This window comes from Sinohyriopsis cumingii, chromosome 4 (genome assembly GCF_028554795.1).
Source record: "Sinohyriopsis cumingii isolate HCF-2022 chromosome 4, ASM2855479v2, whole genome shotgun sequence".
NCBI lineage: Eukaryota > Metazoa > Mollusca > Bivalvia > Unionida > Unionidae > Sinohyriopsis > Sinohyriopsis cumingii.
Genome location: NC_142964.1, coordinates 41,392,336 through 41,417,613, shown reverse-complemented (window position 1 = coordinate 41,417,613; position 25,278 = coordinate 41,392,336). Strand labels below are relative to the sequence as shown.

General features: G+C 33.7%; 1 protein-coding gene across 1 annotated transcript in view; it reads left to right on the top strand.

Moving 5' to 3' along the window:
* The window catches only part of LOC149801041 (long-chain fatty acid transport protein 2-like), a 39,052-nt gene extending 14,335 nt beyond the window's left edge, over nucleotides 1–24,717 (top strand). The window contains exons 2-11 of the mRNA XM_089955084.1: nucleotides 2,078–2,468; nucleotides 4,497–4,607; nucleotides 11,075–11,287; nucleotides 12,411–12,569; nucleotides 13,079–13,203; nucleotides 16,920–17,111; nucleotides 17,791–17,890; nucleotides 18,414–18,615; nucleotides 21,335–21,432; nucleotides 22,291–24,717. Of these exons, the coding sequence (XP_089811210.1) occupies nucleotides 2,099–2,468; nucleotides 4,497–4,607; nucleotides 11,075–11,287; nucleotides 12,411–12,569; nucleotides 13,079–13,203; nucleotides 16,920–17,111; nucleotides 17,791–17,890; nucleotides 18,414–18,615; nucleotides 21,335–21,432; nucleotides 22,291–22,604 (1,884 nt within the window). The 5' untranslated portion in view covers nucleotides 2,078–2,098 and the 3' untranslated portion in view covers nucleotides 22,605–24,717. The remainder of the gene's footprint in view (nucleotides 1–2,077; nucleotides 2,469–4,496; nucleotides 4,608–11,074; nucleotides 11,288–12,410; nucleotides 12,570–13,078; nucleotides 13,204–16,919; nucleotides 17,112–17,790; nucleotides 17,891–18,413; nucleotides 18,616–21,334; nucleotides 21,433–22,290) is intronic.
* Nucleotides 24,718–25,278: the final 561 nt, after the last annotated feature.

Sequence of the window (25,278 nt, the reverse complement as noted above, 5' to 3'; positions counted from 1 at the left end):
AGGAGTCCAAAAATCGGAAATTAAATAAGTGTGAGGTGCAATTTCAGGAGATATGCAGTGTATCCGATTTTAAAAAATAAAGTTGGAAGCAAAAGGACATGATATTATACTTTAAAAATTGTGGAAATATTGGCAAACTGATATGATGTGTGCTTATGAGAGTACACAATGCATAGTGACCATGAGCGGTCATATTAAAAGCAAGCATTGAATCAAGAATTCATATGATGATGGAAATTATAAATAAGGAATAATTACGTTTGGAGGAATGAAAGTTGAATATTTCATGTAAAGTTTAGCTGAAAAGGTTTTATATGAAGACCCAGTAATGATAGGTTACTGTATTTGTATGGGAAAATATGAACGAGATTTTCAGATGGAATACTGTATTACCTTGGGAATGGAGTATATCCATCCGACAAAACGAGTTCATATGTTCCCATACAAATTCAATAACTTTTTCATATGCTCATTTTTCTTATTCTACCTAAAAGCCTTAGGTAGATAATATAAACAAATATATAAAAACAAAATACACTACAAGAAACAAAGTAACTGAATATATGCTGTATTTCAAACTAAATGCACAAGCGTAGATTCATCATTACACAATAGCAACATTATTAATGCGCACATAACTCCACACAGATAAATTTGAACTTAGTCGCGCGCTAGACAACTTTTGAAAGAAAACGGTGTTTTGGTCTACTTAAAATTAAAATTTTGATTCATGTTGTGAATGAATGCGCATCGCAACAACTTTCCCATTTGATCTGGAATGAATAGATTTTGGTATTTCTGTCGATTCTACGAAATTTCGTGATTATGACTGGATTCATCTGTGCAAATTCTACATGAAAATACATTGGATTGAAGTAGCGAGGGAGAAGCGTGTTGACATCTGCAAATATGTTTCTGTTCTGTCACTGAATATTTGAAATCATAATGTGGGGAAAATATGAAGTCTTTCAATTGCAATTATCAAAAGGACGCTATGGAATTTAATGTTTATTTCATTTTGAGTGCAGTAAGGAGGATGTAATTGAACATGGAATATAGTCGAAATTACAGTAAAATTTCGAAATATGTAATCAAGCTTGAGAACTCATGTAATTCGGATTTGCAGAACTAAGAAAGGAAAGTCAGGATGCAAAACTGTAAGTACATTTTTTGCCATTCTTATTACCAGCCAAAGAAGACAGTTTATGCCTTGTCACTTGCATGTTATATGTAGGTACCCAGCAATTTTATGAAATCTGGCATCTTCTCCTTAAATCAGAAACATTGTATCAAAATGGTTAACGCAGAATATAGCAAAGCAGTTGATATGTGGCAGTCCACGAAACAGCTGCTTTAGTTCATTCAAAAACAAATGTAATCATCCAAAGCGTAAACCGCCTACTATATGAGTGTACATGATTTGTTTACAAAAAAGTGCTGGCCATCTGCGTCCATTGTTTGTTTACAATATAAAGTAGTTCCTTTATGAGTGCAATATGAAGTTGCACACGAGTTCAGTATCGTAAAATACTGAACGATTCTGACAATGAAAGTTAACAGAGAAAACAAATGAGCATATAATAAAAAAGGATAATGTTCTAACCGCTAATACGTCTTGCGATGTGCGCATGTGGACGTTGGTAACTGAAATAAAGGGGTGGGTCGGATAAAGTCAGATATATTTCACATTTCTAATTAAGAATGATGGATGCATCAGCAGAGATCTCAAACATGTAGCACTTTATGTTTCCTAAATATTAAATCACACCTATGACACAATTGTTGCTGGGAAACAATTTCCATTAATTTGACATGTTCATCTGAGAATATATGAAAATACATACTGTCTGTATGCGGCCATACATTTAAAATATTTTGCTTGTTTTTGTAGAAGGAAAATGCTGTTTTTATTTTGATATTTTTCTCCGTAGTTGTGAAAATTAAGAGTATTTGTCCATTATTAATTTTGCCATGTTTACGGATCTGAATCAGGCAATATTTAATGAATTGATAAGATGTTTATTAACGAATAAAAAATCTACGATTCATCACTACACATATTTTATACTGTTTGCAGTCTATATCTCAACAATAGCAAATGCCAAAGAACAGGGACAAGCTACTGTATGGGGCAGCGGGGGTTGTTGGGTCTTCCCTTCTGGCATGGCGAACATTTTTCCCATGGATTGGTTACGATATTCAGTACCTGAAGACAGCGGTCAAATTCGGTAAACACATGGTGACGAATATAATGAGCGGCAGGTATCTTATCGATATGTTCGAAGATGATGTCCAGAAATCTCCCACCAAACCTTTCATTGTGTTTGAAGACAGGGTTTACACGTACGAGGTTATGGACCAGCAAGCAAATCGTGTGGCCAGCATCGCCTTTCAATGGAAACTTAAAGTCGGGGAAACCGTGGCTATAATGATCACGAACGAGCCAGCATTCATCTGGACGTTTCTAGGTAACTTTTTCACAGTAACTTGTTGATGAAATTTTTTCTGAATATATTTTGGTTTCCACTGTATAAAAGTATATTATCACTTAATTTTGCAAATAATATTCGTATCAAATCATTTATTTAGACTTTGCGCATGGTGCTTGAGCGCAACAGTGATTTCCGCATCAGAACATGATATCAATCTGCCATGTATACCAAATATATAACATGAATTATAGAAACTTATACCACAAATGAAAGGCTTTGAGCCCTTATTCAGAACATAGTAACGGATCTTAAAATAAATATGCTTCTACAAATAGACATTAAACGTAGAGATGATGCAGACAGACGATTTTCGAACGTTGGAATTTATGCATTTTGAAAGGACTGAACACAGACGAAGAACGCACTTTATTTATGCTACGGATTAGGTCAGGTAATTTCGTGAAGGTTTTGACGAAATTTTTATTTCATGACAAAAACCCAAGAAGAAGATAAATTTTTGATGAAGAAGAATGGCGTATTTTTTCCCAAATCAAATATACGAATACAATATCAAAACTACGAATACCACATCAAAGATACGAATACAATATCAAAACTATTAATACAATATCAAAACTACGAGTACCGCATCAAAGATGCGAATGCAAAATAAGAGATGCAACGACAGTATCAAAGTATTGTTTTTAATAGTGGAAAGCCACGTCGCTGACCTTTTACCTTATAATTCACTCGAAAGGTCCCTTTCAGTATAAAATATTTTAACATTCATTATCTGAAACGTGTTTTCACGTGATTCTTTTTTAATTACTTCTTCGTCGAGGATAAAATTTCAACTATTATGGGGTGGGTGAAAAATTATCTCGTTCATGTAAAATGCATGTACTTAAAAGGCCGTTTTCATATATGAAACAAGAAGCAACAATCACTTCATTCTCAAACGTTCCGGTCACTGGCAAGAAACAGTATCACCGTCTCGTTATTTCAGATTTTGCGTCATGTTACTCAAGTTCAAACGATTTTGCTTTACAGACCTGTTAGGCACAAATCAAGGAGCAAGCAAAGAAACAATAGAAAACTTAAATAATCATAAACTTGATGAATAGTCCATTGGATTCTTAAAACTAAAGGTTTTGATCTAACTGAACGTTTGAGCACACTTACAATAATTATAGCCTTTATGCAACTTCATTATCTTAATAATATTGTACTTACATTCACCTAAGTGTAAAATGTAACAAATCAGATAAAAAACGTTCACAATTTTCTTAATTCCAAATGGGAGAAAATGAAGTGATCAAGTTAGGACGAAGATATTATAATTTCCAAAGACAATATATGTAGTATTATATGTTTTAAACCTGAATTAATTCACATAAACTGAAAACCAAAATGTAACATCTTTGCATACAAATATGTACATAAATTAAACCTTGTGAAACTGGCAAAATCAGTGCTTCCTTTTGTCATAATGTTTGCACATATTTGAAGATGATATATTATTTGTAATTAATGTCATGTACATTCATACAATTAAATTATTTGTAATCTAAGTCATGTACATTCATACAGTTATATTATTTGTAATATATGTAATGTACATTCATACAAATAAATTACTTGTCTAAGGATTTACTTAGATTTTAATTGTACATGAAAGGGTACATAGCAAAAGCTGACATAGCTATGCATACATTAATAATTTTAAGTTATTTTTATTTCAGTTTCCTTTACTGGTCATGCCAACTTAAAGAAAAAAGGTTTTGTTTATGACACTTAATCTAATTCCATCTCTACAAGACAGGAAATTGTGTACCACGATTATGATTAAAAAAGCATGATGTTTCTTTTATTTACATATTTATTGCAACAAGAGTTGTAGAAATAGAATGAAGTATTAAGTCCAATTCCAGCTGCCACTGAATTGAAATTTATGATTGGATTAGAACCAGATTTCATACTTCATGGATCTATTTCTATGCAACTACTTCAGATAATACAATATTAAACACATTAGATAAATATGTTTTTATTATGTTTTTGCAGGTCTGCAAAAACTGGGAATAGCTGTGGCTTTCATCAATTTCAACATTCGAATGAAGCCTTTAGTCCACTCTATCAGGGCATGTGGCGCAAAGGTGCTAATTGTCGGCCAAGGTATGATCTTAGACTTGTGTTGCTACCTGATGCCATTCAATTGCAGTTGATGAACATGCATTTGTAACCTTGACCAGTTGTAGTTACTATTTATCGGTTTCTGCATTAAGGTAGTTTTACAACAGCATTAAGGCAGAAACTATATATTTTTGTTGCTGTTGTTGTGGGGATTAGCATCATTTTTCAGCACATGATAGGTATGCATGGCAGCCATTATTATTGGTGGAGGAAGAACCAGAGAAAACCCCTGGAAGAACCACCGACACACAAGAAGCTATTGGCAAGCTTTCTCACATACCCACATTGGCCGAATCCTAGGCTCAAACCCACACAGACAGAGGTGAGATGGCAGTGATCCGTAAAGGAGAGTGCTTTAGGCCACTTGGCCACTCGGGGCCCTATATTTTTGTAGAATATGGTTTAATGCAGTAAACGTAAAAAGGCCTATTATGCAGATTTAATAATCGTGACTGTTATATAAAGTCTCATTTTCATTTATTATGATCGTGCTTAATTATTTCAGAGCTTTGATGAATCATCAACCTTTATAGTCATGTGGACTCTGGTCATAATTAATTTTCATGTATAGTCTCTACATTTGTTTCTTAGTACTCAACTTTCCACAGTGTCCAAATCTGAATAAATTAAATACCTTCAAACATGAACTCATAAAGAAGTTCTTGTCATGGGCTTTCCAACATATAGAGGCAGTACTGTAAACAAAGCAGCCTGCAATGGGTCAAGGATTGCAGTTCCAGATTGGCTTCAATACCTCATTACTTCCTATGCACTGTCACTGAAATACACAACTACATCATAATGCTCTTATTAAAAGAATAAACAACAACTTTTAAATCAAAACCAATAATGATTAAAATCTAATTTTTGTATCACTACCAAACTGAGAGAGGAAAACTGCTATAGACTGGGACTAAATTCATGGGTACTGAGTCATAAGTAATACTTATGATCCAAGTCATTTCATACCAAATGATATATGACCAATTATAGTCTTTTATATATGTATGCAACACCTATTTCAACTTTACACACAAAGTTCTTTTGAATTTGATAGCAAACAGGGTGTGTGACAGCTGTCAGAAGGTGTGCTGGTATTGCACGGGGTGCAAATTTTGGGCCAAGCACTCTTGAGACGTCACTACAAAATTTAACATATCTTCCTTAATTATCTGCTATCTGACAATATATTTGAAATATAATACACTTCAATTTAAACCAAAATATCAGTTTTTATACAAATTTTAAAATTCAAACTGATAAATTTTAGACATCCAAGTTGACAATTGAATGGTATTTAAAACAAGTGGTAGCTTGGGTCAGAGCAGCTTATAACATTTTTTGCAGGGATAGTGAAGCATGATAGCTCACAGTCATTTTTGTAGCAGATTTTCATAAGCTTGTTCAAATGCATATAGGTGTACACACTAAAGAAAAAATTACAAATGCTATGATCCATTTATTGTGTCAGTACCATCCAAGTGTACATCCAAGTGTTAGTATAAACAATAGTCAAAGTGCACTCACATATCCCATGTTTTATAGCATAAATGCATTGTGTTTCAATTTCAATAAACACAAAAGGTGACAATTTAATTGGAAATACAGCTCCAGGAAGGTTCTACCATACTGAGCAGTAGTGTTGATCTCTTTCATGAAGACTGAAGTCAGGTCTTTGAGGTACTATAATATCAGTGTGGTAGGATGAACTAATCTTAATAACTTATTGCATGAATATTGGACATGTCTGAATGAGATCTTGGTATGACCATCTGACTACTGAGAGCTTTCAAACTAACTTGTCCACCTTGTTCCACTTGTCTAACTTTTCTAATGTCCACCATGTTCCAGATACCAGGCTCAACCTGAAACAATATAGCATGTTTTGCTGAACTAAGAGATAAGTCAAATGTAGATAAATGAAGTTAGAATGTGCTAGACACATGTATGGAGATTTCAGAATGACCTTACAGGTACATGCACAGAAGAAGAAAAAAATGTGACAATACTGTAATTTTTGACACTCAGAAATGTGAAGCAATGGACATATACAAAAACAACTGTTCATGCCACAAATATGTGAAATAATTTTGAGAAATATCTTTTCCAGATTGTGTTTAGCAATTTAGAGGCTAAATAACTAATACAGTACACTAGCTATCATAAATTTTACAGCATTATGGGGATGGTGAAGTTTGATGATTGGTGAAACATTTAGTACAGGGGTGGGCAAACTGTGGCCACCAAGGGTTTTCATACGGCCTAGGAACAAGTCATCATTCGCACTGACTCTGTTTATGTTACTCTGTTTATCAAATCAATGTACTTCGTTTAAGTTTAAGTTTTCAAATATTAACACCATATTAACAACTGAAAATTAATTAGATGTTATTTAGAAAACCCTTTTGTTTTTGCTTTTCAAATATAAATTATTTTACTTAATGAACTATGCAGCCTGCGACAAGGTGTAAATTTGTGTATGCGGCACTTGCACTGGAAAGTTTGCCCACCTCTGATTTAGTACATTCAAGTTTACATGGAATTTAAGTAACAATGTACTAAATCAAAAGATGTTACTACAAGTAATCTAATTTATGATTGAAATAACATTCTGACTGTTTTAGGTGAATACAGGCAGTCGTGTGCCTTGCAGATCAACTATAGGTAACAATAGACCCTATATCTGGAAACTAAACATTCAGCGATGCATTTGAACATTTCTAGTATATTTTTAAGAGTGTCATTTAGCGGTTATTAAGTAGAATGGTTCATTGGAAAGTAATATCAGCTGATGCTACAATACCACACTATTCAAGGCAAATTCATGAAGGAAATTACCATTTTGGTATATTTTAAGTGCATAAAGCCAAATATGTGCCTAACAGATCACTATACATCGAATGAGATCCTACGTATTGAGTGTGAACTTCCGATCCCAAACATTCTACAATATATCGATATTTGCTCATGTAACTATATTAAGATCAGTTCCACAAAGTTATTTCAAGTAATCTGTTTTTAAATATTTCTGGTGTAATGTTATAGTTTCAGTTAATATTATTATTAGTAATTATTAATGCATAAAGTAAAATGGTTCATTTGAATGGGATACCAGCTTGTGCAACAATGCTGCACTTAGTCAATCAATGTCAGATTTAATAAGAACAATGTAAAGGAATGCATTTTGCATTAGGCTTAATTTCATTTTGCAGTTTTCTTACGTCCAAAGTACATAGACTTGGGGAAAGTATATTTTATCACTTTGACCTGTATTTTTTATGACATTTTTCATTCTCTGGCAGTTTGAAATGGCTTAGTAGACAACCTGAGTAGAGCCTTCTCTAGAGTTTGAAATGGCTTAGTAGACAACCTGGGTAGGGCCTTCTCTAGAGTTTGAAATGGCTTAGTAGACAACCTGAGTAGGGCCTTCTCTAGAGTTTGAAATGGCTTAGTAGACAACCTGAGTAGGACCTACTCCAGAGTTTGAAATGGTTTAATAAACAACCTGAGTAGGACCTACTCCAGAATTTGAAATAGCTTAATAAACAACCTGAGTAGGACCTACTCCAAAATTTGAAATAGCTTAATAAACAACCTGAGTAGGACCTACTCCAGAATTTGAAATGGCTTAATAGACAACCTGAGTAGAGCCTTCTTTAGAGTTTGAAATCGCTTAGTAGACAACCTGAGTAGGGCCTTCTCTAGAGTTTGAAATGGCTTAGTAGACAACCTGAGTAGGGTCTTCTCTAGAGTTGAAATGGCTTAGTAGACATCCTGAGTAGGGCCTTCTCTAGAGTTTGAAATGGCTTAGTAGACAACCTGAGTAGGACCTACTCCAGAGTTTGAAATGGCTTAATAAACAACCTGAGTAGGACCTACTCCAGAATTTGAAATGGCTTAGTAGACAACCTGGGTAGTGCCTACTCCAGAATTTGAAATGGCTTAATAAACATCCTGAGTAGGACCTACTCCAGAATTTGAAATGGCTTAGTAGACAACCTGAGTAGGGCCTTCTCTAGAGTTTGAAATGGCTTAGTATACAACCTGAGTAGGGCCTTCTCTAGAGTTTGAAATGGCTTAGTAGACAACCTGAGTAGGGCCTTCTCTAGAGTTTGAAATGGCTTAGTAGACAACCTGGGTAGGACCTACTCCAGAATTTGAAATGGCTTAGTAGACAACCTGGGTAGGACCTACTCCAGAATTTGAAATGGCTTAGTAGACAACCTGAGTAGGGCCTTCTCTAGAGTTTGAAATGGCTTAGTAGACAACCTGGGTAGGGCCTACTCCAGAATTTGAAATGGCTTAGTAAACAACCTGAGTAGGACCTACTCCAGAATTTGAAATGTCTTAGTAAACAACCTGGGTAGGGCCTACTCCAGAGTTTGAAATGGTTTAGTAGACATCCTGGGTAGGACCTACTCCTGAGTTTGAAATGGTTTAGTAGACAACCTGGGTAGGACCTACTCCAGAATTTGAAATGGCTTAGTAAACAACCTGAGTAGGACCTACTCCAGAATTTGAAATGGCTTAGTAGACAACCTGAGTAGGGCCTTCTCTAGAGCTTGAAATGGTTTAGTAGACAGCCTGAGTAGGACCTACTCCAGAATTTGAAATGGCTTAGTAAACAACCTGAGTAGGGCCTTCTCTAGAGTTTGAAATAGCTTAGTAGACAACCTGAATAGGGCCTTCTCAAGAGTTTGAAATGGCTTAGTAGACAACCTGGGTAGGACCTACTCCAGAATTTGAAATGGCTTAGTAGACAACCTGAGTAGGGCCTTCTCTAGAGTTTGAAATGGCATAGTAGACAATCTGGGTAGTGCCTACTCCAGAATTTGAAATGGCTTAGTAAACAATCTGAGTAGGACCTACTCCAGAATTTGAAATGTCTTAGTAAACAACCTGGGTAGGGCCTACTCCAGTGTTTGAAATGGTTTAGTAGACAACCTGGGTAGGACCTACTCCTGAGTTTGAAATGGTTTAGTAGACAACCTGAGTAGGACCTACTCCAGAATTTGAAATGGCTTAGTAAACAACCTGAGTAGGACCGCCTCCAGAATTTGAAATGGCTTAGTAGACAACCTGAGTAGGGCCTTCTCTAGAGCTTGAAATGGCTTAGTAGACAACCTGAGTAGGACCTACTCCAGAATTTGAAATGGCTTAGTAGACAACCTGAGTAGGGCCTTCTCTAGAGTTTGAAATGGCTTAGTAGACAACCTGAGTAGGGCCTTCTCTAGAGTTTGAAATGGCTTAGTAGACAACCTGAGTAGGGCCTTCTCTAGAGTTTGAAATGGCTTAGTAGACAACCTGAGTAGGGCCTGCTCCAGAGTTTGAAATGGCTTAGTAGACAACCTGAATAGTGCCTGCTTCAGAGTTTTCATCTCCATCCTTTCATTAAGTACCACATAATTATATATATATATATATATATATATATATATATATATATATATATATATATACAGTTACCAGTACTGAAAGCCATGCAAGCAGGTATGAGTTACTCATTATAATTACCTCATCATAAAGACATAAATTAACTGCTTGGACCCATAATAAATAGTATAGATGACCTAAAGACACAATATCAACTAGAAAGATGTCTTTTGAATAAAGGACTTATCCTGACTTTGAAAAAATATTTTTTCTGACAGAAGTTCAAAAATATCCAACATTGCAACTTTTATAAGGTGTGAGAATACGTACATGCTGATTATAGTAACAATTGACTACACAGACTCTATATGTGCATCTGTTTGTATAAATTTTAAAATAGTATTTAAATCACCTGAATTTGTTATATTTTAAATTTTGTCATTTTTAATTGCATGTTTCTATTTCTAAATTCTATATAACACAATATATCAAAATTCACATGTATAGCTTTAATAATAAACTCGGGATACCAGTTTAAATTTATATAGATATGACAAGGACAGCACTCGGATCACAATAATTTTAGTCGCTATGTTTATTTCTTAGTACATGTACTTAACTTTTCACTTTGACCAAATCCTAACTTTAGTCTCTACATTTGTTTCTTAGTAATGAACTTTCCACAGTGTCCAAATCCTAATAAATCAGTGAACTCATGATGAAGTTCTTGTCATAGGTTATCTGGCATTTTTGAGAGGCTGGATCATAAACAAAGCAACATGCAGTGGGTCATGGATTGAAGTTCTGGATCAGCATCAATGCCTTGTTACTCCCTGTCACTAAAATACACAGGGACAACCATATCATAATGCTCATATTCTAAAGAATAAACAATTACCTTTAAATCATTACCAGGAATGCCTAACTTTTGTATTATCACTAAAATGAGAGACAAAAAAAATACTCTATAAATAGACTAGGACTACATTCGTGGATACTGAGCCAGAAGTAATAATTGTGACCTGAGTCCATATGTATCATTCTAGCTCATTGTCAGATTGAGTATTTTTTAACAGGTGATGATTTACTGCAAGCAGCTGAAGAAATCAGATCAGAACTGGAAGATGTTCCAGTCTTTGTCCAAGGAACATCACACTTGCTGGGCCAACGCTACACCAGATTTGATGAACTTATGCAACAGGCAGTTCCTGCTGGTGTGTGTAAAGCTGTTAGAGCAGGTGTTCATCCTTTAATGCCATCTTGTTACATTTTCACTTCAGGAACTACAGGTACAATCATTAAAATTATTAAAATATTACTGTGCTTTACAGTCAATTTTTACTGAAAAATTGTTCAAGCTACATTAAAAATCCTAATCATACACACATACAGTCAGTTTTACTGAAAAATGGTCAAAGCTACATTAAAAATCCTAATCATACACACATACAGTCAGTTATACTGAAAAATTGTCAAAGCTACATTAAAAATCCTAATTATACACACATACAGTCAGTTTTACTGAAAAATGGTCAAAGCTACATTAAAAATCCTAATCATACACACATACAGTCAGTTATACTGAAAAATTGTCAAAGCTACATTAAAAATCCTAATTACATGTATACACACATACAGTCAGTTTTACTGAAAAATGGTCAAAGCTACATTAAAAATCCTAATCATACACACATACAGTCAGTTTTACTGAAAAATTTAAAAAGCTACATTAAAAATCCTAATTATACACACATACAGTCAATTTTACTGAAAAATTGTCAAAGCTACCTTAAAAATCCTAATCATACACACAGTCAGTCAATTTTACTCTAATTCAGATCTTAGTAATTACAGAAATATCATAGATAAACTTTAGATTGAAAACAAAAGAATGACAAGTTTTCACCAAAATGGGTAATTGTTACAGAACAAACCTGTTTCATGGGTACATTATATATACATGTGTAATTGTTATTAACACTAACAGCATATTTGTACAAATGATTTGTGAAAAATGAACACCTCATTAATTGAAGAACCTTTGAGATTACCAAACATACTTGCTTATAAGACAAGCCCATCTTCAAATGGCACAGACCCAGATCTACCATCACATAATGTGATGGCAGATCTAGGTCTGTGCAGTTTCTTAGGAGTAATCAGTAGAACAAACAACATAGACCCTGGTCTGCAGGTGCTGTGACAGATGAGGATCTTTGTTGTTTGACATTGGACTCGTCTGATAAGCGAGTACATAACGTAGATTTTGGTATCTTCAAATCTACATGACATAACTATTGGAAAATTGACCAGTCGTGTAGGCTTAAATATCTGTGGATTGGATTTATTCACACAATAGTTTAAAATTGTTTAAATGGTTTTATTTTCTCACATTTCATATTTTTTTCTCAGGACTTCCAAAGCCTTGCATCGTCACCCAAGCCAAGGCAATTGGGTTTTCTGCTTTCCTACTCTTTGTTAAGTGTACAGACAAAGACATTGTGTACACTCCTTTGCCTCTATATCACAGTGCTGGTGGGGGAATTGGGTTGATGGGAACCATTGGAACAGGTTTTCTTTAGTTTGCGATCCTGATTCCTTTCTCTCTGCACTAATTTATTTATTATACATGCCGTGTTATGTATATTCATAAGATGTGAAAGAATGCAAAAGAAATATGCCTGTCTTTCATACATTTCCAAGCAACGCGATCAAAATAAAGAGTAAATAATCTTAATATGAAAGAAACCTTAATTAGTGTGAATTTATTGATTACAGATTTGCATTTTTTTTACCCTGTATTAAAGATGTAACATTAGAATCGAATGAGCATTTCAAATACTGTGACTTTGTTATTATTGACATATGTTTAAGAAATCCATAGTTTTATTTATTTATTGCAGCAGAAAACTAGATTTGAACATATTTTCTGGAACGGATGGAAACTTGCCAATCTATGTAAAAGGTAGAACATTACAAGAGAAAATGAAAATCTAATGTGTTACGTTTGCTGAAACTAAATTTTCTTTTATTTCTGTTTCACAAGTAGGTAATGTTGATACTTTTCCTGTTATATATAGGTGCTACCTTAGTACTACGCAGAAAATTTTCAGCCCGACATTTCTGGGAAGACTGCAGGATGAACAATGTCACAATAGCTCAGTACATTGGAGAGCTTTGTCGGTATCTGCTTGCAGTTCCAGAGGTAAAGTTGTCCAAATAGATGCACACATACACACACACACATATATATATATATATATATATATAATTATATCTATCTATCTATCTGTCTATCTCTCTGTCAATAAAATAAGTGAGAAACATTATGGATTATTTGTGAATGGAGCACATACTTTGGAAAAGCAGTTGCTTGCAGTTCCTGGGGTAAATTTATTTAAATAAATATACACATACACATAAATATCTATCTAGCTGTCTGTCTGTCTCTGTCTATCTGTCTGTCTATCTATCTATCTATCTATCTATCTACAGGGTTCCCATGCTACAAGGAAATAGGAAAAAAGTCGGGAGAAATAATACAAAATTTCCAGACTGTGAAAAGTCCTTGAATTTTGCAAATATTAATGAAAGTCAGAAAAAACCCAGGAATTTTCTGCCACCATTTGATGCCCAAAACAATCACATAATTGAGTCATATCTAAACTGATTGTTAGTTAAATTTATCTTAAGTTCTAACCAGAATATTCAGAGGGTGCAGTATGGATCATTTGGGTGCTTGCAAAAAACAATTATTTGCTGAGTGAATCCAAATACTCTGTGGATTAGATTCGTCTTGTAGACTTTTATTTTCAAACTCAGCTTGATATCCATATCTTTCATTATATATAAGGTATGAAAACCAGTCTAGCATCACAAGAGGCCAGCATGGTCATGGCAAAGCGTAGCTGCATACCAGATGCCCAAGAAAACTTAAACATTGTTAGATCGAGTGATACATGCATGAAATTGATATGAAAATTACTTATTTTCTCAGAAATCGTTAGTATTAAAATCGTTATGTCTTTAATCTGCTGAAAGACAAGATAAAACTATGGCATTGATGAAACGTTACCTGGTACTCGCGATTTGCATTGCTAGTCACATGAGCACACAAATCTAACAACCCACATTTTCAAATGTTGTAGAGAAAAAATAAAAAAAATATTAAATGAAAGTCGTGTGCTGGTTGTAATAAAACTGCAAAAATGAAAGAACACAAAATTCTCCATATTTATATATTCTGAAAACAACTTTTGGAGTTTTGTTGTATCACATGACTACCATGTTGACATGTGATCTCTGCTTGATAAATCAGACTGGCCAGATTGCTGGTTTTTACAAAAAGTATCTGACTTTCATTTAATATAATTGAATTTCTGTACAACATTAAAAAGGAGTTTGTTGTTGATATCACGTGACTATTGGACTTCCGATGTCGTCGTTTGAGATTTGTGAAGTCGTGTGACTAGTAATACAAATGGCGAGTACAGGGTCAGGTTTCATCTATGCTGTAGTTATGTCTAGTCTCTCAGTGGATTAAAGATATAACATTTATAATACTTGCCATTTCTGAGAAAATAAATCATTTTCCTATTGATTTCATACAGGTATGAGTCGATATAATGCAAGTTTTAATTTACTAGGCCCACTGTTAAGCGACTACCACAGTGGCAGCAAATTCATATGCAATTGCAATGACCCCACACCACAACCATGTCCAAATATGAAAAATGGGGTGGGAATATTCTGAGGAAACCCGGATTAAAAAACAGATTACTACTCGTTTTAAGCCAACTTTGATGTCCAAATTGTTGAATCTCAAAGCTGAAATGAGACATTGTTGTCCCTTGTATTATATATTAAAACACAATACAACCCCCTTTATCAATACAGGCATGGGGACTGGTTTAACGAAGTACAAGATGACAAGTTGATTTTACAGAAAATTCAGTCCTTGCTTATATAACAGTATATAATTTTGAAGGTCTTTTGTCAAAATTTAAATCAGCCAGTATGAAAATGTTTTTTAAATGATGGATTTTTAACTAGATCATCTTTTCGTTGCAAGACAAGATTTTAATTATTTGCATTTATTGTTTTTTTATATATACTGTAATAGGAAATGTTTACTTTTATATAAGACACACATACACACACACACACACACACACACACACACACACACACATATATATATATATATATATATATATATATATATATATATATATATATATATATATGCAGGTCAGCAAAATAATGTTAGAATTTTTATTCTGTACACTGAAATGACTTTACATGCCAATTTATAGGAATATAATCAAACTTGTTTTGTGTGATACATTTTGTGGTTTTGTACACAATCATCTTTTCTGACTTTGATGTTTTGGAGAGTCTTGAAAGAGAAGCATCTTTTGATTTAGAAAATGCATGTTTTACAATCTAAAATGTTCTTTAATTTCATTTAGTCAAAGGTGAACCTTTAAAAAATTAATTTCATCCTGGAAAAACCCTGGAAATGACCTGGAAATTTATCTTTAGAAAAGCATGGGAACCATGTACTTATCTATGTAATCTATGTATCTATCTATCTATCTGTCTATCTATCTATCTAATCTATCTATCTATCTATCTATCTATCTATCTATCTATCATCTAAACAAGACAGAAACCTTATGAATTATTTATAAATGATGCACATCCTTTAGAAAAGCAGACACCACTGTACATTTTGTTTTCATTTCTTTTCACCCTTGTGATACATATTTTTCAATCTATTGGAAAATAGGGGACCTGAAAATGTCAACGAAAATATTACTTATTATTGGCATTGTCAGTGTATAATAGTATTGCTCTGGTGGCCTAATGGTTAGAGTGTCCACCTCAGATGTGGGAGGTCGCGGGTTCAAATCCCGGTCAAGTCATAACAAAGACTTATCTGTATGGTACTTAAAGCTGCCTTGCTAATCACTCAGCATTAAGAGGTTAGTGTTAGGACTGGTCTGCATGGTGTCAGAATGTGATTGGGTAGGACATTATGCTACATGTCTGCATCATGATGCCCCAGTGCTAGACATCACTGTAAACTGTGACACTGCAGACACCATTGCGATATGACTAAAAAGTTTTTAAAGCGCCATTAAAAACTCAAATCACAATTACACACACTCAGCATATATTAATAGGATAACTTCAAAAGTATACTTTTTTCAAACACCTTTATGACTCAGATGTCAATTACAGTATATAGATTTTATTAAACACTACCATACTTTTGGAAGCAAAAAGTGCATGAAGTATAATTTGAAAATCATCAGACAGCCATAATTGAATAATTCTGGTACTCCAAACAGCAGAATCAGCAGAATTGGCATCCATTCACAAAAATCAAAATGGTTATATGGATTTGTAAAGCAAAACTTTGTTAAACCAGTCTCCCTCTAGCCTGGATACTTAGTACCTTTGCAAGCTGATCCCATGTTTGGCCTGATTCATCTGTTATAATTTTAATGAAACCTCTTATACCTGCCATCTCTATCAAACTGCAAAAGATTTTGCTTCAGATAGTGTACAATGTAAAGAAGGCCTGAGTACCCACATGGACTTATTTCTTGTTCAGATATTTTGTCTGAAATGATGCCATCCATTGTATCTACATGTTGACACAGATAAGCGTAATTTTAGATATGTAAATACGGGTGTTTCAGTATGTTTCAAAAGTATTTGATTGAGGAAATTCAGAAATGTTAAAAAAATATTGTTAAAATATTAAGCTTAGGATAGAATTGATTGATTGGCGAATGTATTATTCAAATGGCTGCAGATATTTTAAAATGACCTCAGTAACAATCTCTCATCCTCCTCTCACTATTGACTCTTGACTTTTCCATTTTTATTATGTTTGGTGTCAACCATTAGAGTCCAGAAGATGGAAAGCATTGTGTCCGTGTGATGGTAGGGAATGGCTTGAGACAGGATATTTGGGAAAGATTCCAGTCAAGGTTCAAGGTTCCAAACATCTGTGAATTTTTTGGTGCTACCGAGGGTACAACTACAATCATGAATGTTGCCAACAGGGTTGGGTCCTGTGGAAGATTGTCTCCTTTTATTGTAAGATCTTCATATTAACACATACATCTACCTTTAGGATATCAAACATTTGACATTTGTTTTAACTCCAATCTAATTTGTATTTAAAACTGTATATAAAAAGAAGTTCAAGTAAGCTGTTTCATTTTTACCCCTAGTTGTAGTAGTGATTGGACCTTTGAGTGTTTTGAAGGTAATGTGTGTATATATATATATATATATATATATATATATATATATATATATATATATATATGCATACTCGACTCAAAGGAAATATAAAAGGTCAACAGTGACGAGCTCAAGCAAGTTATAACATTCAGACTGATGCATTTTCAGCATATTTTAACAGAATTGTTGGTAAGGTTTTGAAAATAGTAATTCAGTGGCACGTTATTCCAGTCGGAGAGTATATTACATCGAGAACTATGAATCCAACTCAGGAATTTTAACCAAAACTGGAAAATGTAGGTCTTTTTGAAAGCAAATTATAAAACAGAGACGTTAGTTTTACTCCAATTTATGTTTCAGCTTCAGCGTTTGGGCTCACGATCCCAAGATAAAGGAAATTACTTGTAAGGAAAAGAAGGTTCTGATTTCTACTTTCTGTACAGTAAAAAAGAACACATCGTATCTTTTTAGAAATTTTCAAGGCTTTCCTGAAAAGCATTAAGAATGGTATCATGCTTTTCTTTTTCAGGATCTGTTTGATCCAGTGAAGAAATACATTGTGAAGTTTGACCCCATTAGGGATGAGCCAATTCGAGATAAAGATGGACACTGTACACTTGTCAAGCCAGGTAGAGTTAAAATAGTTAATAATATGTTTTCAAGTGAAATAATCTTAAAGCTTGGCATCTACACCATAACATCAGGGTTTTTTTAAATAAACAAAATGAGTAGTGCTTACGATTTGTAGGATTTGTAGACCTAGATTTTTATGACGAATAGATTCATGTCTATACTGTCTCTTACTTATTATTTGAAAACCTGTTATGCTAATACACTTTCCATGTTATGTTTCACATGAAAAGAAAAGCAGAAATGATTTATTTTATTGTTGGCCATATTTATTGAACAAACATGATTCCATAAGACTGTAACTGACACAACAGGAAAAGATGTTTTGCATTTGGAACACTGTTTAACTTTGCATCAGACTTTCATTCTTTGAATAGCTTCGTAATTTATGATAGTTGGCAGCACGCTTGTAATGGTTTTCGTGCCTCTTTTTAACATGATATGCACAGAATTCATGAAGGCTAACATATTAAATGCCCCTCGTTCTTTGCATTCATGCCTTTTTTCTTAATTTTTCACCAGGAGAAACGGGTCTTTTGGTGACAACAATTCCCCCACAAATTCTCGAGGCAGGATTCTATAAAGGGAGCAAAGAGATGAATGAGAAAAAGATAATAAGGAATGTGTTTAAGGATGGTGATATCTTCTTTTGTTATGGAGATCTTTTGCGAATAGATCATGATTATTTTGCATATTTCAAAGATAGACTGGGAGACACATTCAGGTTTGTTCCTAATTCCATGCAATCTCATCAGTTTAGCATCATAAAAATCACTCTTTTACACAGTATTAATTTGAATCTCCTTTGACTCAAGCATTTGTTTATGCTTAGACTTTTCCATGTGATTACGTGCCCCTGTCTGTTCATCCCTGTCTGGCTGATTTGCACATTTATTGCTTAATATTTGAAGTTATTTAGAAATGTTTTCAATTTTATTAGTCTTCTGCACATTTTTTTGTTGTTTTTTTTTGCCTTTGAAACCTTATTACCACCCTTGTGTAGAAATCGCTTGCTTTTGGCAAATTGAATTTTGCTATGTATATTTCTGTGCATACGACAATGATCTGCTTAGTATTTTTGCATTTATATTGGGGTTTTGTGTTCATTTAGTTTTAGTTTTATTCACTTAGGACTTGCACTGTGTCAGTCCAAACTATGCATTATTACAATGAAGCCATTTGACTCAAGGAAGCATATTTTGTAAGCATGTTCATTTAACATAGATAGCTGAAATAGGTTTTGGAGGACTGAAATGACTTTTGCAGTTTCATTAGCAGGGTTTTTGTTGACCTTTAGTAATCCTGAGTGAGGTCATGTCAGGGTTTAGGCACAGCAAGGTCAAACTTGTTTTAAACTTTTTTTAACCTTTTTCATTCTCTGTTCTCCAATAGGCCAACTTGCACTAACTTAGTTTTGTGGATGTCAATAGATGCAGTGGTGATAGGACACTGCAATTATATATATATATCATCAATGCATACTAATATACATAGCATAACATAACAGGATGACTTTATTATCTTTTTCTTTAAATTATATGAGACACACAAGAATGAAATGGTATTAGTGTTTCTTTTAAAACACTACATACAGTCCTACCCATTTATGTCGGCATCCTCTGGCCCGAGGAAATATTGTCGACATAGGCGGATGTTAAGATTAGTGTTTGGGGGGGTCTGAAAAAAAGATACAAGTTAAATTCATCAGTAAGGGGTGACCTGTCATCATTGAGTAGCCATTACACTTTAATGAGAAAACAAACAATGGAAGTTTTGAGTACATGAAGACAAAACCAGTGTGAAATACACTTTTATATTGGCAAATTACATTTTGGTTACCTTTGTGCAATAAAATCCACAATAAAATATTGCATCAGTCACATCCTGATACGAAAAACATTCACTGCGATATTCAGTGTCGATATTCAAAGTCAGCATTAGCACATGGTTGCATAGTTGTTATTTTCATGCTTCAAGTACATGTACTTAAATTGGCCTAGATTTTGGTCAGTCTGTTCCCATCTTATTGAGGCTACCAAGGGGATGGGGCTATTCACAGGGAAATGAAAACCTGTCAACAAGTTGGTTTAAACAGTACATGCATTTATATACAGAAGTCATTGTGAAAAGTACATAAAAGTGAACAGGAGATATGCGGCTGATATGATTAATGAAGGCATAATATTTGTATACACTGACACATGCTAAATAAAGTTAAAAATGAAACTGTCACAGCACAATAAACTTGTTTTAATCACCAATCACTTTAGAAAATGCAAGAATCGATCAGATTTCATTGTTTTATTTAAGTCGCAGCAAGAGGCCAACTTTATTGGACCAAACAAAAGCCTGTTTTTTATCCGACTGCGACATTCAAGCCTGGCGGCAAGATCAACTAATTGTTGAACAAAGTATGGGTCGGAACTGGCACCTTGTTGACATAAATGATTAGAAAACAAAGGATTTGTTCAAGCTGGGACCAAGGGCTTCTGTCGACATGTACATTTATTTTTTATCTCGATGTCGACATAAGCATGACAATTTTGGTAGTAATACTAGATCAAGGGACCGGGACTTTACTTTTTTGTTGAAATAGGTGGTTGGTTGACATAAGTGATGTCGATATAAGTGGATAGGACTGTATAAGACAAATTCATTGGTAGGTATGTGCTCTCTACCCTTTTTGCTGATTCTGCAGTGTCCAACATTGTGTCCAAGTTTTCACTCTCTTCCCCTTCTCACTGATTCCACAGTCTGACATTGTGCATAAATTCTCATTCGTGCAAGTGCAAATATACATTTATCTGCATTTACTTTACATGCATGTATCTGTCATAACATTTAAGATAAGGAAATAATTTTAGGAAATGTCTTTGGTTTTTAGATTATTCAGAAAAATTGTAGACACCAGTCCCTGCTTTCTTTTTGCATCTTTGATTTGTATCATGAATGATACAGGTTTCTTTGCTCTTGAGACTATACGGTTGTAACAACACAATATACTAGACCAACTTCATTGTTATATTGTTTAGAAGCTTGCCGTTATTACAGTTTTTCTCTGATATTTATCTTGCATGTTTTCTTTGATGGTTATCTGGCATGTTTTCTTTGATATTTACCTTGCAAGTTTTCTTTGATAGTTATCTGACATGTTTTCTCTGATATTTATCTTGCAAATTTTCTTTGATGGTTATCTGGCATGTTTTCTCTGATATTTATCTTGCAAATTTTCTTTGATGGTTATTTGGCATGTTTTCTCTGATATTTATCTTGCAGATTTTCTTTGATGGTTATCTGGCAAAATTGATAGTTATCAAGTAAGTGCAATATGCTTTATTAAAATTAAATGATTAATCTGAAGGCAGGATGTATCAGCAAGAGTCATAACCATATCACAAAATATTTGAGAAATTTTACAACACTTGATTTTTATTCTCGGGCAGATGGAAAGGAGAAAATGTCTCCACATATGAAGTAGCAGATGTCATGACTGGTTTGGATTTTATACATGATGCAAATGTGTATGGAGTCGAAATACCAGGTATTTATAAGTTTTTTTGAGACAGAGATAGAGAGAGGTATTCATTCTTTATTTGCAATTGAGGTCAGTGGTCCAGAACGAACTAAAGAAAGCTTTGACATTTAATATCAGTATTTACTTATCAATATATCAGTATTACTTATCAATATGTCAGTATATACTTATCAATATATCAGTATTTACTTATCAATATATCAGTATTTACTTATCAATATATCAGTATATACTTATCAATATATCAGTATTTACTTATCAATATATCAGTATATACTTATCAATATATCAGTATTTACTTATCAATATATCCGTATATACTTATCAATATATCAGTATTTACTTATCAATATATCAGTATTTACTTATCAATATATCAGTATATACTTATCAATATATCAGTATTTACTTATCAATATATCAGTATATACTTATCAATATATCAGTATTTACTTATCAATATATCCGTATATACTTATCAATATATCCATATTTACTTATCAATATATCCGTATATACTTATCAATATATCTGTATTTACTTATCAACATATCCGTATATACTTATCAATATATCAATATTTACTTATCAATATATCAGTATTTATTTATCAATATATCTGTATATACTTATCAATATATCTGTATATACTTATCAATATATCAGTATTTACTTATCAATATGTCAGTATTTACTTATCAATATATCACTTTATATGTCCAGCTGAAGACGTAGTCTCACACAAAATGATAAAGTGAGTGATGGAGACCTTAAATTTTAGCTTGCAGTATATATTTAAAGAAAATGTCAGTAGGAACTATACACCAATCAAAGTATGTCAACCTTGTATTTTTCATGATACAGGGACTGATGGCCGAGCTGGAATGGCAGCAGTGCATCTTGTTGATGGAATGCCCATATCAGATGATATCCTGAAAATGATATTTAACCACTGTGTGAAAAATTTGCCTATCTATGCACAGCCCGTGTTCTTACGTTTTCCAAAAGACCACACATTAACCCAGACATTCAAACAACGTAAAGTGGATCTTGTAAATGAGGGATATGATCCAGATGTTGTTACGGATCCGTTATTCTTCAGGGATGATGTAAACCAAACGTACTCACCTCTTACGAAGGAGAGCTTCAGTCATTTCAGAAGTAAATCAAAACTGTGATGATTTTTTTGCTCCTTATCAACATCAGATTGAATTACAAAGAACTTATTGTGTATGTTTGACCACATTCAAAGGAAAGCTACTGACATTTTTTAAAACTGTACAAATTTTTAAGGACAATGTGTAGATCTGTAGGTGCATTTCTATTTTAACGAGAGTGTGTATAAATTCTTGTTGTGAATGAGTTTCCTATTTATGCACAAGAAGGGCATTTCTGGAAGGTCTCACACCTGAAAATGTTTTGACTTCCTAGTTTCATAATTTAGTCGGACATTATACAGGCTATGTATTTGTATTTAAGAATTGGTTGTGTTATCTTGTCCATTTGAAATTCATCATCATTTGACCGTACGTTTCTTTCAGAGAACAAGAGTATAGTAATATAGACTAGATACTGTTAATTGGAAAACACTATATTGCATTTTTGGATATTCATAATCAGTTAACTTTATGTTCATAATCATTTAATATAAAATATATGATTGGAAAGTTGAAAAAATCATGGAAATAAATGTATAAATACAAAAAGAATTTTTAGAAGCTAAAATATGGTGATATTTGATGATAATATCTACCAATGAATATATATGAATTTTAGGGCCCTTTATTTGTCTGAAAATGAGATCATGATAACTTCTGATCAATTAAATCACAACAATGACGTCAAAAAACAATATTTTTAACAAGACAGATTTGCAGTAACTAGTCCTTACATAAGATCAAAAGCTTTGTACACACACACACACATAATAATTACATGTTAGTGTGGATCCGCATGCAGAAAACACAAATGCACTGCCTTTCTATAACGATTTATAATAAATGAATTATTACAAATTTTTTAAGGAGGAGCTACAGCTATACTGACCAACACTTTACTGAGAAAAAAACAAATTAATAAAACGTTTTTTTTAATACATATAAACAGGGACGTCATTTCAATTTTCTTCGGGGGTGGGGGGGACAAAGCTTGACTGGCTTGTTAATTTTCATGTTTAGGCTACAGCAATTTTACAAACCCCCCCCCCAAAAGATGTCCTTGCATATAAATACACATGGCAGTAACCCTCCCACTTTAAAATATTAAAGCTAAGCATTGCAAAAAAGCAAGACAATGAAATTAAGGAACAGATTACAGAATAAAGAAACATTAATAGTCAAAGTCACTCCCCTGTCAATTCATTAAAGTTGCTTTTGTTTTTTCACTTCTCAGTCTTTTCCATTAGTTTGGCGTTCGAGCAATGTTCTTAGTGCCATTTGAAATAGAATTTCCTTGGGTTGAAACTGTTCTGTTATGTCTTGCATTTTGTTTCTCAAAAGTACGGGCCAAAAAATTGGATGTTTATTGTTGTCTTCCCTTAGGATACTGTGATTTCTGTATACAATTGTTGTGAGATCATTTGTCCCATGTTTTTTTCTTCTCCAAGTAATGTAAGTCTGTTATTTGGTTGTTGTTATATAATATGATGGATGTTACTTTTTTGTCTTTTATTATTTACTTTACAAATGTATGACTGGTGGCCTAGTGGTTAGAGCGTCTGCCTTGGATGCGAGAGGTCATGGGTTTGATCCCCAGCCAAGTCATACCAAAGACTTATAAAAATGGTACTTACAGCTGCCTCGCTTGGAGCTCAGCATTAAGAGGTTAGTGTTAGGACTGGTTGGCCTGGTGTCAGGATAATGTGACTGGGTGGAACATCATGCTACATGTCTGCGGCATGATGCCCCAGTGCTAGACATCACTATAAACTGCAGACATCATAGCAATATGACTGAAACATTGTTAAAGCTACATTAAAAATCCAAGTCACACACATAAACGCAGACCAGTTGTCTCTAACATCTCCGCGGCAATATTTTCCAAGTACTTTGATTTTGCTATTTTCTTTAACACTCTTCTCGATATGTTTGTTCCTTGTTTGTATGAAGTTCCTTGGTCCAATTAAAGAGTCGTCTCATTTTAATTCGTAATAAACTTTCCAAACATTTTAGTAGGGCAGTCTTTTTGATATTGTATCCATCGTTTTGGGATTTAGTTCTCACGTACGTCCGATTGATGCATGGTTGAAATAAAACGCTATCTAACTGCTGTGAATAAACTCCTACCCGATGACCCATCCATTTATGTTACTGATACTGAAAACTGGTGTAAAAATATGCACATATTTAGATTCATTTGAAATTTTCAGATTTACTGGAGTGCATCTGAGTAACATTATATATATATATATATATAGAGAGAGAGAGAGAGAGAGAGAGGTTGTACCAATGATAAACCACGAGATGTATAAATTTTTCATTAAAAGGAAACAAGGCTTGTAGAGGGTACATACTATACATATATTTTAATTATATCACAAAATACACATATTTGCCCTTTGAATGGAGTTAGGATATGCTCCGGGCAACTGTGTACTGACCGAGTGAATGAACTCCTCACATCCCTGCAAGTGTGTACGCTACAAAATGTAGTTCTATGCCTTTATTTGTTGTTCACAATCACATATGCAAATTGATAAGCTGATTGTTTTCTTTGTGAGTTTCTTTTTTTATTCACATTTATTAAATCAATAAGAGACACACTCATGATGTAAACATGAAATATGGTTTTTATGAAGAAAGTAGTGCACTACAAACACGGTTAGCCTCTTGTACACTGAACCTGAACTGTCAG